Source organism: Terrapene carolina, unplaced genomic scaffold (assembly GCF_002925995.2).
Source record: "Terrapene carolina triunguis isolate 2854851 unplaced genomic scaffold, T_m_triunguis-2.0 Scaffold192, whole genome shotgun sequence".
NCBI lineage: Eukaryota > Metazoa > Chordata > Testudines > Emydidae > Terrapene > Terrapene triunguis.
In genome coordinates, this window is record NW_020664543.1 from 9,601,487 (window position 1) to 9,618,113 (window position 16,627).

At 48.4% G+C, this 16,627-nt stretch overlaps 1 protein-coding gene across 2 annotated transcripts in view; it reads left to right on the plus strand.

Moving 5' to 3' along the window:
- Nucleotides 1-706: 706 nt before the first annotated feature.
- Nucleotides 707-16,627, plus strand: part of TRIM25 (tripartite motif containing 25) — a 21,527-nt gene continuing 5,606 nt past the window's right edge. The window contains exons 1-9 of one of the 2 annotated variants that reach the window (XM_024195465.3): nucleotides 707-1,393; nucleotides 3,871-3,966; nucleotides 7,762-7,995; nucleotides 8,652-8,808; nucleotides 10,366-10,398; nucleotides 11,062-11,145; nucleotides 12,383-12,448; nucleotides 13,234-13,260; nucleotides 15,014-15,088. In XM_024195465.3, coding sequence (XP_024051233.2) covers nucleotides 785-1,393; nucleotides 3,871-3,966; nucleotides 7,762-7,995; nucleotides 8,652-8,808; nucleotides 10,366-10,398; nucleotides 11,062-11,145; nucleotides 12,383-12,448; nucleotides 13,234-13,260; nucleotides 15,014-15,088 — 1,381 coding nt within the window. In that variant the 5' untranslated portion in view covers nucleotides 707-784. Of the gene's footprint in view, nucleotides 1,394-3,870; nucleotides 3,967-7,761; nucleotides 7,996-8,651; nucleotides 8,809-10,362; nucleotides 10,399-11,061; nucleotides 11,146-12,382; nucleotides 12,449-13,233; nucleotides 13,261-15,013; nucleotides 15,089-16,627 lie in introns of both variants that reach the window. The other variant, XM_024195464.3, reaches the window with a different exon arrangement.

Sequence of the window (16,627 nt, forward strand, 5' to 3'; positions counted from 1 at the left end):
CCGCTCATCCTGAAGGGCGCACGAGTGGATCTGCATGTTGCGTGAAGGGGCTGGGACCAGGCAAACACACTGAAGGCATCAGATGAAGTGGGCTGTAGCCCACGACAGCTTATGCTCAAATAAATGTGTTGGTCTCTAAGGTGCCACAAGTACTCCTGTTCTTTTTAGGCAAACACATTGCAACTTTATATGGGCGTTTCCTGCTTTGCAAGTCTTTCACTCCGGAGCAGTTTTGTTGGAGCATCACCCCGGCCAACCTGAAAGGGGCGAGGGTGAAGCAGAGAGGAAGGGCAATACATTGCAGAAAACCTCTTCCCTGCTGCTCTTGTATTAGCGCTAAGTAGGGTGACCAGATGTCCCGATTTTATCGGGCCAGTCCCGATTTTGGGGTCTTTTTCTTATATAGGCTCCTATTACCCCCCACTCCCTGTCCCGATTTTTCACACTTGCTGTCTGGTCACCCTAGAGCTAAGCGTCAGCGGCTCCCTGCCCCCGAGAGGTGCGGCTGGGGGTGAATAAGCAGTAGCCAGCCCTGTTTGCTGGGGGAAATGGCAGCCTGGGGCGGGGGAGGGATTTGCTGGGGAGCCCGGCCCTGCACTGAACTTCCCTCCTCCACGTGATTTCCAGGAACCGCCACTCGGCGGCTCGCTGGGAGTTTCACTTTCCCCTCCCCGGCCCGCCTCTCCCGCTGCCAGCGGAGCGGGTGCCGTGCGTTACTGGGCACGCTCGGGGCACCCTCAGTAACCCAGCCCTGCGGGCAGCAGTCGCCTCCACGACCCCGGCCATGGCGGAGCTCTTGCGGGCGCCGTCCGTGCCCTCCCTGGCCGGGCTGGAAGAGGAGCTCACCTGCTCCATCTGCCTGTGCCTCTTCGAGAGCCCGGTCACCACGCCCTGCGGCCACAACTTCTGCGGGCCCTGCCTGGACGTCACCTGGAGCGGCCTCCAGGCGGGCTTCAGCTGCCCGCAGTGCCGGGCCAGCTTCCCGCGCCGGCCCGAGCTGCAGAAGAACACGGTGCTGTGCCGGGTGGTGGAGCAGTTCCACAGCCCCCAGCCCGCGAGCCCGGCCGCCGAGGGGGGGAAGAAGGGCTGGGACGGGAGCCGCTCCGAGGTGGCCTGCGACAGCTGCCTGGAGGCCGCGGCGGCCAAGACCTGCCTCACCTGCCTGGCCGCCTTCTGCCCGGAGCACCTGCGGCCCCACCTGGAGAGCCCGGCGTTCCGCGACCACCAGCTCTGCCCGCCGCTGCGCGACCTGCCGCGGAGGAAGTGCCAGGACCACAACAAGCTGCTGGAGTTCTACTGCCGGGACCACGCCCGCTGCCTCTGCTGCGTCTGCCTGGTCAGCCACAAGACCTGCGCCACCGGCCCGGTGCAGGACGCCAAGGCGGACAAGGAGGTGAGGCGGGCGGGCGAGGGCCCCGGGCCCGGGGGGGCGCGGACCGAGCTCTTCTCTGAGCCCCAGGCTGGGTTTGCTCCGCGGGTTTCATAGAATATCAGGGTTGGAAGGGACCTCAGGAGGTATCTAGTCCAACCCCCTGCTCAAAGCAGGACCAATCCCCAATTTTTGCCCCAGATCCCTAAATGGCCCCCTCAAGGATTGAACTCACAATCCTGGGTTTAGCAGGCCAATGCTCAAACCACTGAGTTATCCTGATCTCTCCCGCCCAGTGGACATTTGCAGCGCCGGCCTCCAACCTTTTTACCACCAAGATCACTTTGGGAATGTAAGGGCAACCCAGGATCTACCCCGGCCCTTCCCCGAGGGCCTGCTCCCTCCATCCCCACGGTCTCCTTTGCTCACTCGCTTTCACTGGGCTGGGCCAGGGGATGGGGGGTTGGGAGAGGGTGGGGGCTCTGGGCTGGGGCTGAGGGGTTCTCAGGGTGAGAGGGGGCTCTGGGCTGAGCCTGTGGTAGGGGATTGGGGGGCGGGGGTGAGGGGTGCTGGCTCTGGGAGGGGGCTCAGGGCTGGGGTGCAGGAGGGGGTGTGGGGTGCTGGCTCTGGGAGGGGGCTCAGGGCTGGGGATTGGGGTGCAGGAGAGGGCGTGGGGTGCTGGCTCCGAGAGGGAGCTGGGGATTGGGGTGTGGCCTCCCGCCAGGCAGCACTTACCTTGGGTGGCTCCCGGTTGGCGGTGTGGCAAGGCTAAGGCAGGCTCCCTGCCTGCCCCGCAGGGCCCCACTCTCCCCGGCCGTCTGGGGGGAGGGCGGCGAGCCCGGTCGCGGCCCCGCTCTCGGGCCGGAGCGCCGCCCCCTCCAGGTGCTGTCCCAAGCACATACTTGGTAGGCTGGTGCCTGGAGCCGGCCCTGTTGGGGCAGCTATTGCAGACCTTGCTGACACCCAGGGTGGCTCAGCCTTTGTCACAGGATGGGGACACAACAGGGTGGTGGAGTTCCATTGTTTTTATCACCGTTCTAGTCTCTGTCGGACTGTGTGTATTAAGGCCGTGAATCTGCAGTCAGATCCTTGCAGGCAAACTCTCTTGCATCATGCAGAGAGCCTTGTGGGGATCTTAGTGGGCCCCAGAGTCAGCCTGCACAGATAGGATGGGGGAGGGGTGTCTGTGGACTCCGTTCTGACCACAGATGCACACCTGCAGCTTTTGAACCCGTTGGCAACAGTCCAGTGAATTATGAAAAACTTGTGCCAATGGTGAGCTCTTAATTCTTCAGATCTACAGCCACTAGAGCTATTCAGGTCTAGATCAAGGGCCTGAGCACCTTCCACTGGTGAGACCCACCAGGGAGTGGGTGCTCTGAGTGTCACAGAAATGGGTCCTAAATATTCTTCAAGTGGCGGAATCTGTATGTAGTAGACCAGGAAAGTAGCCTTTGCAAGTGGGTTTTAAGAGGGACGAAAGTGTGGGGAGTGGAGGAATCACATGGCTTATTAAGGGCCCAGTCTTACAAGCTTTTGTGCTTAAGACTTCCATTGATTTCCATGTGAGATCTGTAAGCTCTGCAGTTTAGGTTCTGGCCATAAACATGTTTATGCACAAATACCTCTGTGACCCCCAGGCATAGCTAGTGTGATGCTGTGGCCCAGTGGGGCACTGGAGTGGAAGTCAGCACAACCTGGGTTCTATTCTTGGGCACGTCACTTCACCTTTGTTGCTCAAATTTACTCTCTGTAAAATGAGGAGAACGACACTTGCCTCCTTTTGCTTCAGCCTTTTAAGAACTTCAGCTGAAAAGTCTTCTGCACAGGCTGGCTGGTGGTGGTAGAAGAAGCACGCTCTGGTTGGGAAACCTGATGGTGAAACCAAAGATACTTCCCCGGGTGGCTCAATTTGAACCGTTAGTGAGACGTATTGAATTCATATAACCTTTCTCATCCTGCCTAAACTGTATTGTTCTGTGTGTACAAAGTAGAACCTAAACACGGTCGGGCAGGGCTTCTTAGCAACACCCTGGAGAGAAACTGAGCCAAGATAATAGAGCGCTGGGTAGGCCAGATGTGAAAGCCTGTTTTTTGGATCTGGGGTACCTATTTAGGGTGGGGTTGGATTAAAATTAGGTTAAGGTTCAGTCTTAAACCCACGAGAGCCAGGAAGGCTGCTGTGATAAGTGTGCTCTGACAGAGGTGCTGTGATAGGAGCACTGGTAGACTCGTGTTATTGATACCGGACTGCGTGTGCGTCACGACTCGGAAAACATGGCGCTGCATCAGTCATGCTTGCTCACCATCCCAACCCTGTACAGAGATTGTCTTTGTTTGTACAGTTAAGGAACATTGGATTTAAAAAAAAAAAATCCTGTGTTAGTGATAAAGGCTGATTAAAACTAACCTTTTAATTTGCTTTTCACTATTTATATGGTGCCTATTGGGAAGAGGTGCAGTATCTATGCTTTTAATTTGGGGTCTGATCTGTTTTGCAGTCACAGCTGAAGAGCAGACTGACGGAGCTGTATAATCAGAGCGAAAAAGCTTCTCTGGCGCTGGATGAAGTGAAGGTGCTGCAAAGACAAGCCAGTGTAAGTGGATAGCCCTTGTTTAAAAATGGCTCTTGTTCTGCTATTGGGGTTATGCTAGCCACTGGGATCCTGGCTTCTTGTATGTGGATCCTGTAATACTCAGATAAGAATGACGTTTAAGCAAACACCCTGGGACGTACTGGGGTACAATCCAGACTAATGAGCAGCTGTGTCACCCCTGCCCTGCAACCTTGGGTACCTTATGATACCTTGCTGAAGGAGCTCCCACCTGGGATACTCACAAACAGCCTTCCAGCATGCAAGCCACACCCTGAATGTCTGTGTGCAACTGCAGCCTGCCAGCCTCGCTTGGGTTACATTCTGGCTGGCTCTCATCAGCCTTATACTGCAGGGCGACCCCAGAGCTGTATGTTCTGTGCTGCCCAGCCCTCTCCTTGACAGTACAACTTGTATACAGTCTTTTATGTCTGTAATAGAAATAATATGCACACAGTTGACACCCCAAATGGAGTTTCCCGCACACTTCAATTTAAACACACTCAATTAGATAAAACAAGTGTATTAACTATAAAGAGAGACTTCAAGTGAGTACAAGTAATGAGGCATAAAAGTCAGAAATGGTTACAAGAAAAATAAAGATAAAATGCAACTGGTGCCTATTTTAACAAACTATGTTAAATTCAAAGTGAAGTTTTCTCACGACATGCTTTCAGCAGTCCATCGGCTACTTGCTTCATTGTTCACATCCATTGAATGGATGGGGGGCGGGGGGTTGGGGTGTTTGTTCCTCCTTTTTATAGTCTCAGTCAGGAGACAAAGTCTATATGGAAGAATATTCCCTGCTGGTTTTTTCCCACCTGTTTGAACTTCCTTTGTCTCCCCTTCCTGCTTCATGACTCTGGTTACTGCTTAAATGCAAATTAAGCAGAGCACACATTACTTTTTTTTAGGACAGACCTGTTTGCCAAATTTTGCTTGGTAGGGCTGTGGTTTGGAACATGTATTAATAACATCATACAGGGAAGTTTTATAACTTTGCAGACAGTGTTGCCACACACACTTTATCAGGAAAATGTTGACCAGCAAACTTACGAGTTTTTTCAAGTGATTTGATTCCTTACAAGACGTGCCTTGTACAAAAAAAATTACAATGGTGTGGACATGGGATACATTCTGTCACATATAGGGTGACCAGACACCAAGTGTGAAAAATCGGGATGGGGGGGGGGAATAGGTGCCTATATAAGAAAAAGCCCCAAATATCAACTGTTCCTATAAAATAGAGACATCTGGTCACCCTAGTCATATACCCATATGAGTAGTATTTTGACAGGATGTGTACAGAAGGCATTGTAATCATCTGACTAAGAATGGCCTATGTTTATGTGGTAATCCCCGTTGGTACTAACGGTGGAGTTAGAACCCATTGAAAAGCATGAGCCTGTACAGCTTGAGCTAAAGGAATAAGAACTGGTCCAAGCCCACCGAAGTCAGTGGGAGCCTGCTCCCTAAAGAGGGAGGATAGTCCAGTGGTTAGGGTCCTAGCCTGGGATTTGGAAGACCGGGGTTCAGTTCCATGCTCCACCTCCAGACTCTTTTCTGTGATGTTTGGCATGTCATTCTGGGCGTGTCTGTATGGGGACACTCAGGAGAACTAATCCAGATTAACTAAAGGTGTGAATTAAAAGTGGATTAGTTAAACTGCATTAAACCTGTGCGTGGACATTCTTCAGAATTGAGAATGGCCTTAATTTGGTTTACCTTAGATTGCTACAGACGCTAGCTAAGGAACCAGACACGTTGTCTCTTTATTGCAGACTAGCCACTACAAGGGGACAAAGAACCACATTCACCCCATAATGAATCCCTCTTGGGGAAAGTGAGGGTAACCAGCTGGCACTCCTTGGGGTGAGAGCACGCTTTGTGCAATCTCACTGACGAGCCGACTGGAGACTGTTTAAACTCCTCCGCCTTTCTCTCCCCTCTGCCAGTAAGCAGGCGTGTGCATGGCACTGCCCTCTGCATGTGGTGCTTCTGTGAGCTGTGCTGACTGCCTGATACTGTCACCTCTGCTGTACAAAGGAGCAGGGGACTTGCAGAGGGTGTGCGTGCCCATCTAATCTCATGGGAGCGGCATAACTGAAAATGGTGACGTGGAGGCTCCTGCTGTTGACTTGGATGTCGTGGGGAGCTGAATTTCTGTGGGCTTCTGATGCTAGGGCTGAACTTCACCCAGCTGGAGTCAGGGGAGAGGAGGTGTAACCTGTTTTAACTCAATATGGGCCTTTGTTGCCCTCTAATAGCTGGACCACATATAGAGATCTGAGTCTGCTACTGCCTCCAAGCTAATGCATCTGGTCTCTTAGCTCAGGCAGTAGACGCTCACGCTGTTAGATCCAGAGGTCCCAAATTCAATCCATGCTGATGACCAATGGGCTATTACATGTGAATACCCTGCTGGGTCAGAGACATCACATTCAGCTCATCCCTTCCGAATAATAACTTTGCACCCCCATCGGGCCAGTCTGTCTTGGGGGATCTGGAAGTGATTTGCAGACGTTAGTTAATGATGCCTCACAAAACCCCTGTGAGACAGGAGTTGTTATAATCCAGGGGTCGGCAACCTTTCAGAAGTGGTGTGCCAAGTCTTCATTTATTCACTTTGATTTAAGGTTTCGCGTGCCAGTAATACATTTTAACGTTTTTAGAAGGTCTCTCTCTATAAGTCTATATTATATAACTAAACTATTGTTGTATGTAAAGTAAACAAGGTTTTTAAAATGTTTAAGAAGCTTCATTTAAAATTAAATTAAAATGCAGATCTTACTAGTTTAGTGCAGTGGTTCTTAACCTGGGGTGCCTGCACCCCCTGAATGTGTGAGATGCCCTTTCTGGGGGTGCGAGACATGCGAGACTTTTTTGGAAGGTAAATCTTCGAAAACACAAATTAAGCACAGGCACATAAGTACAACTACTTTGTTTCATCAAATCTATTTATTAACGTTATACATTTTTTAACGATTACTGTAATATACATACACTACAATTAGCTTAAAAACTTGAAAACTTCGTAATTTTTGATAAGGGGTGCGAGAACATATTTTGAGAATTCCAGACCATCAGCGGGCTGAGCGGGGCTGAGTGTAGTGTATTAAATTGCTCCCCATAGGAATGTGCTACTTGCGGTGTACTACTTACGGCTGCCAGTCCTGGTGCTCCGCAAGTAGCACATTCCTACGGGGAGAAATTTAATACACTACACCGGCGGACAGAACCACAGACAGGCGGTGGGCTAAGCGGCTCAGCCCGCCGCCAGTCTGGGGTTCCATCTGCCGGCTCCTGCCAGCTGGGGTCCTGGCTGCCGGCCCCGCTCAGCCGCTGCTGGCCGGGGGTTCCGTTCACCCAGGCTGGCAGCTGGCTGAACGGGGGCAGCGGCCGGGACCCTGGCTGGCAGCAGCGTGCCAGTAAAAATTGGCTCGCGTGCCGCAGGTTGCTGACCTGTTATAATCCTTATCAAAATCCTTATCAAAAGAGGTGTTTTGACTTCCCCTTGAAGTCTTGATTTGCAGTTCTCCATTCTAACCACAAGATGGCAGAACCTGCCTTGTTTCATGCCTAACACTGAGTGACTGATTTTTGGGGGCGAGGGTGGGGATGGGCTCTGTTTCTGCTCCCTTTGAAGTGAATAGGAGATTTGCCATTGATGTGGGGAGAAGGATAAGGCCTTTTAGGGGACTGCTGTGGGGAAATGGAATGCAGGCAGAGATAGTTCACTACAGTCCTTACCCCACAAGTAGCCGCTTTGAAACCAGTGTCAATATGTTGGTGATTTAGGAGACAGCTGCCCGAAAGATGGATTTGCTCAGAAGTGAGTTCTTGGAAATTAAAGCTTTAATAGAAGAAGAAGAAAACCAGGCAATGAGGAAGGTTGAAGAAGAGGAAAAGCGAGTCTGTGATAAGTTTGATTATGTCCATAAGGTCCTGGGAAAGAAGAAAAATGAAATTCAGGTCATCAGGGACCAGATTGAAATGGCACTGACTGAAGATGATGATATTACATTTTTAAAGGTGAGTTCTGATGTCCGACTTTGTTTGAGCTCAGAAAGAGACTTCGGAGGAGCCCTGCTCTAAGACTTTTTATCAATCCGTTAACAGTACATAATAAGAGATTTTCTATAAAGATTATATTATTAATTGCTATGTGATTTGGCTTTATAAAAGGCATGGAAATGAGTCCTTTGAGTTAACTGTCCTGTGAGTACTCTAGGCAGTGATATGATTTGCCCGTTGAATCACTGGTTAGAATTGTTATTCCTGTTGTTGTCTGCATAATTGTTTTCTCCCTTTTTTTTATGGGCAAATTATCCTCCAGTTTCTTTCTTTTCTCACAGCCTTTAGCCACAGTTGCCCCCTCCTGGCAGGGTCAGTTAACCAGAGAAGTAGTCATGGTGTAACTTAAGTTCACTGCTGTGAGCCATCTACAATAGCTCTTCCTCATTTTTCAGATATCATGTGAAAAAATAATCCATGTAGGCTCCTTTTTATTGAATTTTGCCATGAATGATCAGTGTTTGAATAGAACCTCCCTTCCCCCAATAAATCAACACACACAAGAAATAATGGAGAAGCAAAATAAGTTAAGCCAGTTATGACATTCCAGACTCAAATTTTTCTATGCAGTGACTTATCCCTGGCTTCATGAGCTTTTCCATATCTTATTACAGGAAGCAGCAAAATTGCGAAACACTTCAACCAAAGACGTTTTCATCCCCAGAATTGATCTGGACCAAAACTTGATACACACCATTTATCAAGGTGCCTTTTCCCTTAAAGAAATAGTGAAACGAACGGTGAATCAACCTCAGGAGAAGAAAATGGAAGGTACGGTATCATTTCAGAGAGAATTACCACTGCGGGCCTCTGTTTTATTGTTTTGAGATTAAATAGTATAACTTCTTTAAATTTAAAATATTCAGAGGCAGACTTTTCTGGCTTGTTACAATTTTGTATATGGATGTTTTAAAACTGTTGGTCAATTGAGCTGTTTTGTAAAGTAATGAAACCCTCCATCTCAAAATAAAAATGCTACAAGTTAAATACTCAGGATGTTTAGGAAAGAGAACTGATGTAGGTGTGTTTTTATTGAAAGCTTGTCAACAGGACTAAACAGTGGTACGCTTTATTTACATTTGGATAAACGTATGTGTGTCTTGATACTTTCCCACTGTTTTTTCCTTTGACAGAACTCTCATAGAAAGCTATATTATCATGAAGAAGTAGAATGTGATAAATAAAGAATTAGTCTTGTATCTTGACCTATGAGGAGAAATTCACCAAGAGAATTAAAAATGTGGAAAGAAATGGAATTACACTTTTCCTGTATATCTGTAGGCGGGTTTATCTGTGTTCCTAGCACGTTTCCCTCATCTGTTCCGCTATTGCAGCCTTAGCATAGAATGTTGTTTTCCTGCCGTACTCCTCTGTGTGTGTAGAGTCATGTTGTAGAGAGCAGAAAGTTGGTTGTTTGATACATGATCTTAGACTGGGGAAGTAGGGCTGGGTGGAAATCATGGAGCCAAGAGTAAAATGGTAAATGTGAAATAAATGTTAGTGAATTTTATAGCACTGATCGAAGAGTGGGTTATCCCCATTAAGCTTTCTAGTTTATTGGCTCCGTGTCTGCAAGTCAGACCTGCTGAATGGGACAGATATCCCTCTTATCAAATCAAAAGTGTTGGGCTGTATTTTTTATCTGTAATTAAGTACATTCTTGAAGTGTGACAGGGTGTCAGGTTTTATACCCTCTTTGTAGAGGTGCAGAGTTATTCTGCTGACTCACCTTGATAGCCAGTCTAAGCATGGCTCTTTAGCTTCACGTTTAGGCATATAAAAGGCTGACAGTCACTCAGAAGGAGAAAAAAAATAAAAATCTAGAGGGAGTAAGTGTTTGTGGGATCAGACTTTTGTTTGTAAGTACAGTCTAGCTGCATGGGTCAGCTATATGTCTAAGGATAAAGACAAATCTCAGAATGGGGGTGATTTTTGAATTATAGCCCACTGTGGGAAACTGGTGGACTTCTTTATAACTAAAAATCCATCTAGTTGAAATAGTCTGAACCTCTAAAATAAAATGCTTAAGCTGGGTTTAAGTGCCTGTTTTAGGGGTTTGTGCCATTTCAAGTAAATATTTTTTAAAATCCATGTAGTTTAAACTGATGTACTTCTCCAGTGTAGACAAGGCCTGTGCATGGTGTTGGAAAGTGAAGGGGAATCTGGCTTGTTTACAAAGTGTTTGAAGAGGCCCCGCTATCTTCATCATGTCGAGAGCCAAGTCTTTTGTTGCTGCACAAAAGCTAGTGGGCTTGTAAGGGCTGCTAATAAAGATCAATATGTATCTGAAACAGTTGTACTTACTAATACAAATATCCATAACAGCAGGTGGACAGTCCAGACCAAGTGTGGAAGAGAAGGGTAAGTTCACCACGCCCTGTCCTCCTTTCTCCCCTGCTTCTATCTTTTTCACTCCTTCCTTGGCTGTTTTTAAATGTTTTTAATAAAAACAGATACAAAGTACTGGTACTGATCCCTGTACCTGACTCTCTGGCAAGACCAAGCTTTTTTTTGTTGTACCTTGTGTCAGATGTAGGAAGACGACAACATTGTAATGAGCTTATCTTTATAAAGGTGTGCCTTGTTGTTCATCAGTATTACAGTGGCCTGGGGCTGCATTGTGTTAGGTGCTGTGCATGCAATGAGAGAGAGTCCTTGCTGTGAAGAGCTTATATTGTAATAGAGAAAGGCGTAAAGCGCTAGAGACTCTATGACATCCACTAGTGCCTTTCCTGTTGCCAGGCTCTGAGACCTTACAGTGTCTGGCAGTATAAAACTCTAAGACAGATAGAAACTACTAGTACCCTATTTTACAGATGCAGAAAGATGAACTTAGCCCCATTAAGCTGAGCAAAAGTGTTTGTAGGAGTGGGGCTTCAGTTGAATTCCCAGCTCTGCCACAGATGTGGGCAGAGATCTCCTGACTCCCAGCCAGATACTTTAACCCCAAGACTATGCTTCCTCTCATTGTACCTTGTTACAGCAATACAGCTCTAAAATATGGCACGTGTGATTTCATTGCAGCAAATCTACAGTGGAAACCTAAGGCTTTTCAAATAAACCCTTCAAATAAACTCTCAGCATCTGGAAGAAAAGCTGTTGGATCACGTAAGTTAACAGGGTGGCCATCAAAACCCAAATGCTGCTCATTCAGTGTTTCCTCTAGCAGTCAATGCAGCAGTATCTGCGAGAGCAAATAGATGACTACTAAGGGGCACTGTCAACTTGAAAATCACATCTCTGTTTGAAACGAGAGCAAGCTTCTCCAAGACGACTAGAACTGAAAGCTCAGGGAAATTATTCCCCCAGCCCTGAGTTTGGTTAGATTGTATACCCAGTGATGTCAGCTGTTCAGTGCATGTGGCTGATGGTTGTGTATCTTGTCTCTTGCATGATGACATCCCTCCCAACAGGGCAGAGCCCAGAACTGGGAAGTTCACACCCCTGCTCTTTCTTAGGCTCCACTAGAGGGCATGTACCTGTAACGGCTGCTGCAAAAGACAGGCATGTGCACTGAAAGGCGGGCCCAAGCAGGGTTGGTTTGTTGCTCCTTCACCCACCCAAAAGGCTCCCCTTCCCCCCTAAATTTCTGCAAGGGAGACAACAGAAAATTGGAAAAGTTTTACAAGTCAAAATGAATAACTTGAGGAGCCCTTAACCAAAGGGTGTGCTTTCGAAAAGTCAAGTGAGTTAGTTTTACAGCGTTCAAGTTGACGGTATTCCTCTAACATAGCTTTGGTATGGGAATGGCAGGTAACATCTGCAGGGGTGAGCCCTTGGAGAGAACATTCTTGGTATGTAATTTGCATAGCCCAAGAATTTAGTGCATGGTGTGTTACTGATAGGGACTTGAAATAATTACAACTCTGCCTATTGCTAGAGGCACCTACATATACATGTGAAACGCCTGAAGATTGCGGATTGATGGCAAGATCATGCCCTGGGCCTCTATGCTGCTTTTCTGTGTCCAGATGGTGCAGGGCCCTGGTCCTGCGAGGTGCAGAGTTTTCTGCGAGGTGGAAACCCAATGGGATCTGAGAACACCTGGCATCTCGCAAGGTCGAGTGCCTCGTGAGGGCTAACCAGGCAAATTGCACATGGTGTGGTGGCCCACTGGTCTGTGTGGTTCAGGCACTGCTGTGTGTGTCAGTGCAGGTGGAAAGGCTAAGCAAGACTCTCCTTGGCCTTTCAGTTCTCTGCCTGCTAGTCCAGCTATTCCACAGTAACAGTGCAAGGGACCAAAGTCTCTATTAAGCTGGCCATAAATGTCTGTTCCTTGACTGTTGTTGCATGTGATGCGTCCTGCTTTATAAGCTGCTCATGTTCTGTCTTCTCCCTTCACAAGAAGCTGCAAAAATAGGTAAAGCCCCTCAGAAGCCTCAGTCGGAGTTGAGTGAGGATGCAGACACCAGTGAGTGATGGATTGTTCATTGTTCTTGTTGATCTTGGTTATGTTTATGCTCCTGGGGCCCAATCCTGCCAGGTGCTGAAGCCAAGGAGGGGTGGGAAGGCAGATGAGATTCTTGGTACCTTGCATTGGGACCCATAGATAAAGTGCCCTAGGCAAGCGCTTTTGGACTGATGTATCTTACCTTGACTTTTTCAGTCTGATTTGGCAAGGTCTCCTCCATTCCATTGGCTTAAAAAAAACAATCACCTTGTGAAGAAATGACCTATGTATAATATAGAGCTATTAATCTGTAGCTAGAGCTCTTGAAGAGGGTAAAACAAACGTATAGCAACTAGCTATCTTGGATGTAGACACAAGCAATGTTGCACGGTCTTATGTTAGCTGTGCATTAGTGGTTTAAAAACCACTGGCTCGACCCTGCAAGCGCTTGACACGTAGACCTTCCGTTGGTTTCAACGGGAGTTCTGTGCCTAGAGCATGTGCAGAATCAGGCCCTATATTGTCAGAGCTGAACTGACTGGTAGCGTATGCTTCAGCCTGTTGGAGAAGTGAGCAACCACGTACACTCTGTGGGTGTGTATGCGTAATATTTAATTTCCAGCATGGAAAAATCTGCATTGGACTGTAATGTGCCTGCACTTCAGCTGCTGTTAACTGCAGTAATTCCATTGGCTTCAGCAGAGCTATACCAGCTGCAGCATTGTCCTTCTGTGTCAATGGATGTTGTTTTTAAATGTTAATACATCCGGCCTTACACTGAGTAACAGAGACCTTTACTTTTTCAGGGGATAAAAGAAAACCTGCCAAATCTGGTAAGTTCAGAACTTCAAGAGACTTTTACTCAAAAAACCCAAAACGTACTACTTAAAATGCAAAGTGGAGGATGGCTGACTTCAGTGTGCTGGAGGCAAGTGGAAATGAGCGCTAAGCTCCTCATGTTTCTTCAGGAGAGAGGTGTCTGGCTGTGTCAATTTAGCTCGCAAAATTGTGCGTGAGAATGGCCCTCTGTGGGGACTGGACCCGTGGCCTCCCTCACTGAAAGCCTAGTCTCTAGTGCTTGAGCCCAAGGACCCAGTCCTCTAGCTGGCATCCGTAGAAGAGTCATTAACCTCTTCTGTGGACGGGCCACTAGGGAGGATCCAAGACCCCCACTGACGTAATGTGAGCTGCATGTGGAAGATACATAGTTGTCAAGCTTGGGTCAATAGAGGCTCTGGAATGGAAATGCAGGGGTGAGACAGGGTAGCCTCGGGCTGCATTTGGCAAAGCTGAGAGGAAATTACACCTGCGGGAATTCTGTGCCAAAAAATTCTGCGCCTATTTTAAAATTCTGCATATTTTATTTGTCAAAATAACACAATATAATTCAACCCCCCACAATTCAGCCCTCCCTCGGTTCAGTCCTCCAGCTCCCATCATCAGTTCAGCCCCCCCAACCCCATCGACCCCCTGCTCTCAGTTCACCCTCCCAGCCCTCTCCCCATCTGCTCAGAACCTACCATCAATACAGTCCCTCACCCCATCAGCCCCCACCCTCCTCACTTCAGCCCCCAGCCTCACCTCTGCTCCTTAGAGTTCTTCACCCTCCCCAGGCCTCAGGAGCCCCCGGTGGGAGCTCCAGCCGCACCTCAGGCTGACAGCGGGAGCATTTTGGTAGAAATCACAAATTCTGCCTGGAAAAAAAATTCTGCAGGGAACATTAGTTCTGCGCTAATTCTGCAGTGTGCAGTGGTGCAGAATTCCAGCAGGAGTAGGAAATGCACACGGTGCCTGAGCCAGCTGCGTCAAAGTCCCTGGCAAAACTTCCCCCCAGACTTACGGCTGTATTTCCTGTTCCTGCAAGGGGAAAAGTGTCCTCCATCCTGATTTCTCTAATGGGTGTCGAGGGCACTGAGGGCTTTGCGGGAGGTGCTGTGCACCTGCAGGATTGGGCTCAGGATGACTAGCTCAGTCAGGTTGCAAGTCTCCCTCTCACGCATGACTTGCTGAACACTTAGAGGAAGAAATAGCTAAAAGTATAAGATGGGGAACTGGGTGATTTAGGGGACTTGGCAATAAGGTGTGGAGCTGCTTAACCTGTCTCAGTTTCAAATCGGGCCAAGGTCAGTAGTGGCCTGTGTGAAATAAGTTAGTGAGCAGTCCACACCCAGAACCCTCATCACAGCTACCCACCATGGGCTGGCTCTACAGAGACGCCAGAGAATGTAAACTCAGCCTGCAGTTTGCCTTTTCCCCCTTGAGCTGGTCCCTGCAGAAAAGGGTAATGACTGTTGGTGGGACAAGGCAGGGGATGCCTGGCTGGCAAGTTCCATGTTGTACCTGTTCTGTGGCTAACAGAACTCACTCTAGTAATATGCTCTTTAATACAACCACTGGAATTTCTCCAGGCTGTCCCATGTGCAGAGGGGTTCTGGTTTTCTATGGCCTGTTCTATTAATCTGCGATTCAGAGATTTAGCTTTAGGACATTATTGGATTACATGTAAAGAAACTGCTTGAACTTTGCGTGTTCCCCAATGACGAATTAAGTGACATGCCATTGTTTCTTTTTCTTCCATAAATTCAGCACCAAACACTGCGAATCCAGGCGCAACATCTCTTGAAAGCTTTTTAACGAAATCGAGAGAGGAGCTCCTGGAGTGTAAGTAACCTGACGTGTTATGTTTTAAAAATCACTGATTCGTATTATGATCACATTAGACTTCAGTGGTATTATGTGACTCACGTCTTTCTGGATCTTTGCATCGCTATGGCTTTATTAATGTACTGAAATTGCCGGTTAACTGATATATATGAGGGGAGTTACTAGAAAAAGGGTAAGGCCGTTAACTACTAAAATACTGGACCTGTTGCCAGAGTAGGTCAAATTCACTGCTAGCATAAGTGTGACACTAATTTTGAGGTTCACTCACTTATGGCCCTGCTGGCTTGGGATCACTGTTCCAAATGAGTTTGCTGGGATATGGTATAAAAATTCAACTCCGCAGGTGGGGTTCATTGAACGTTAATGGCATTTAGGCTCCGAAGGCATTTTTAAAAATGAGAGTTGGGCTCCTAAAAGAAGGGAGACTTCAGACTGGAAGATAGTAATTGCAATGGTGGGATCGGACCCATGGCCTATCTAGTTCAGTATCTTGTCTGCGGCAATGGCCAGCACCAGATGCTTCAGAAGAAAGCCCACAGTGGGCAGATAAGGGATCATTTCCCCCACCCCAGAAAGGTCTCTTGCTGACCCCTAAGAGTTGCGGATTGGTTTCAAGACCCACAGTGTGAGGCTCTCTCCCTTCCACTACTCTCTGCTCACGCTAACCGTTAGAACGCTGGTGATCCGCCTACAGCTACGCCGTGTCGGTGGCATTGTGGAATGCTTGTTATGTTGCACGTGTATCATTGCCTGGCTTGCCCTTTGGCACTACACTTGTGGGGTATGGCCTGGGGTTCTCGTGCCAGTTGAAGCCGGGCATGTTGCAGAGCTCTGTCTTGGGAGGGGTGGCCGCCTCCAGGCAGGGGTGTAGGTTGGTGATGGCATATGCCTTTAAGTGCCACATCAATAACCCCTGTGCTGCCAGAGTACCAGGGCTGTGCTGTCAGTTCCCTTGGGATACAGCGAGAAGGGATCCTTCCACTCTCCTCCGCCACCCTGAAATCACCCAGGCAACAGGGCAGCAGTCGAGCCACTCCACAACCACGGCCATTGTCTCAGGGCTACAGGAGCCTCCACGGCTCCTGGCCTGGGCCCCCAGCCTGCTGGAGGAATGACTGTTGGCGCTGCAGAGTGGTGGATCAGCAGGCGCTGCCTTCATCCCGTTCCCATGTACTGACCCTGACTGCAGGCATCTTGCTCAACACCCACGCTTCCCTATTTCTGTGCACCAGTTCTGCTGGATCGGAGCCAAAGAGTAGCAGCTGCAGGGTTAATTCCCTGGAGGCCGCACTTCTTATGGTCGTCGGTTGGGGTGTGTGTGTAATGATCTTGAGGATACATGGTTTGGTGGGATGGGTTGTGTTTTTAATCTGTCCTTATTCGTTAACACATCACTAGCTCTTTCCCTTTACATGTGGCTGTGATCAGACTGTGTGTAACTCTGTGTCTGGGTTAGGGGATCATGTGGCCAGAGAGCACTGAGGGGTGGGTGTGTGTGTGTGTGTGTGTGTGTGTGTGTGTGTGTGTGTGTGTGTG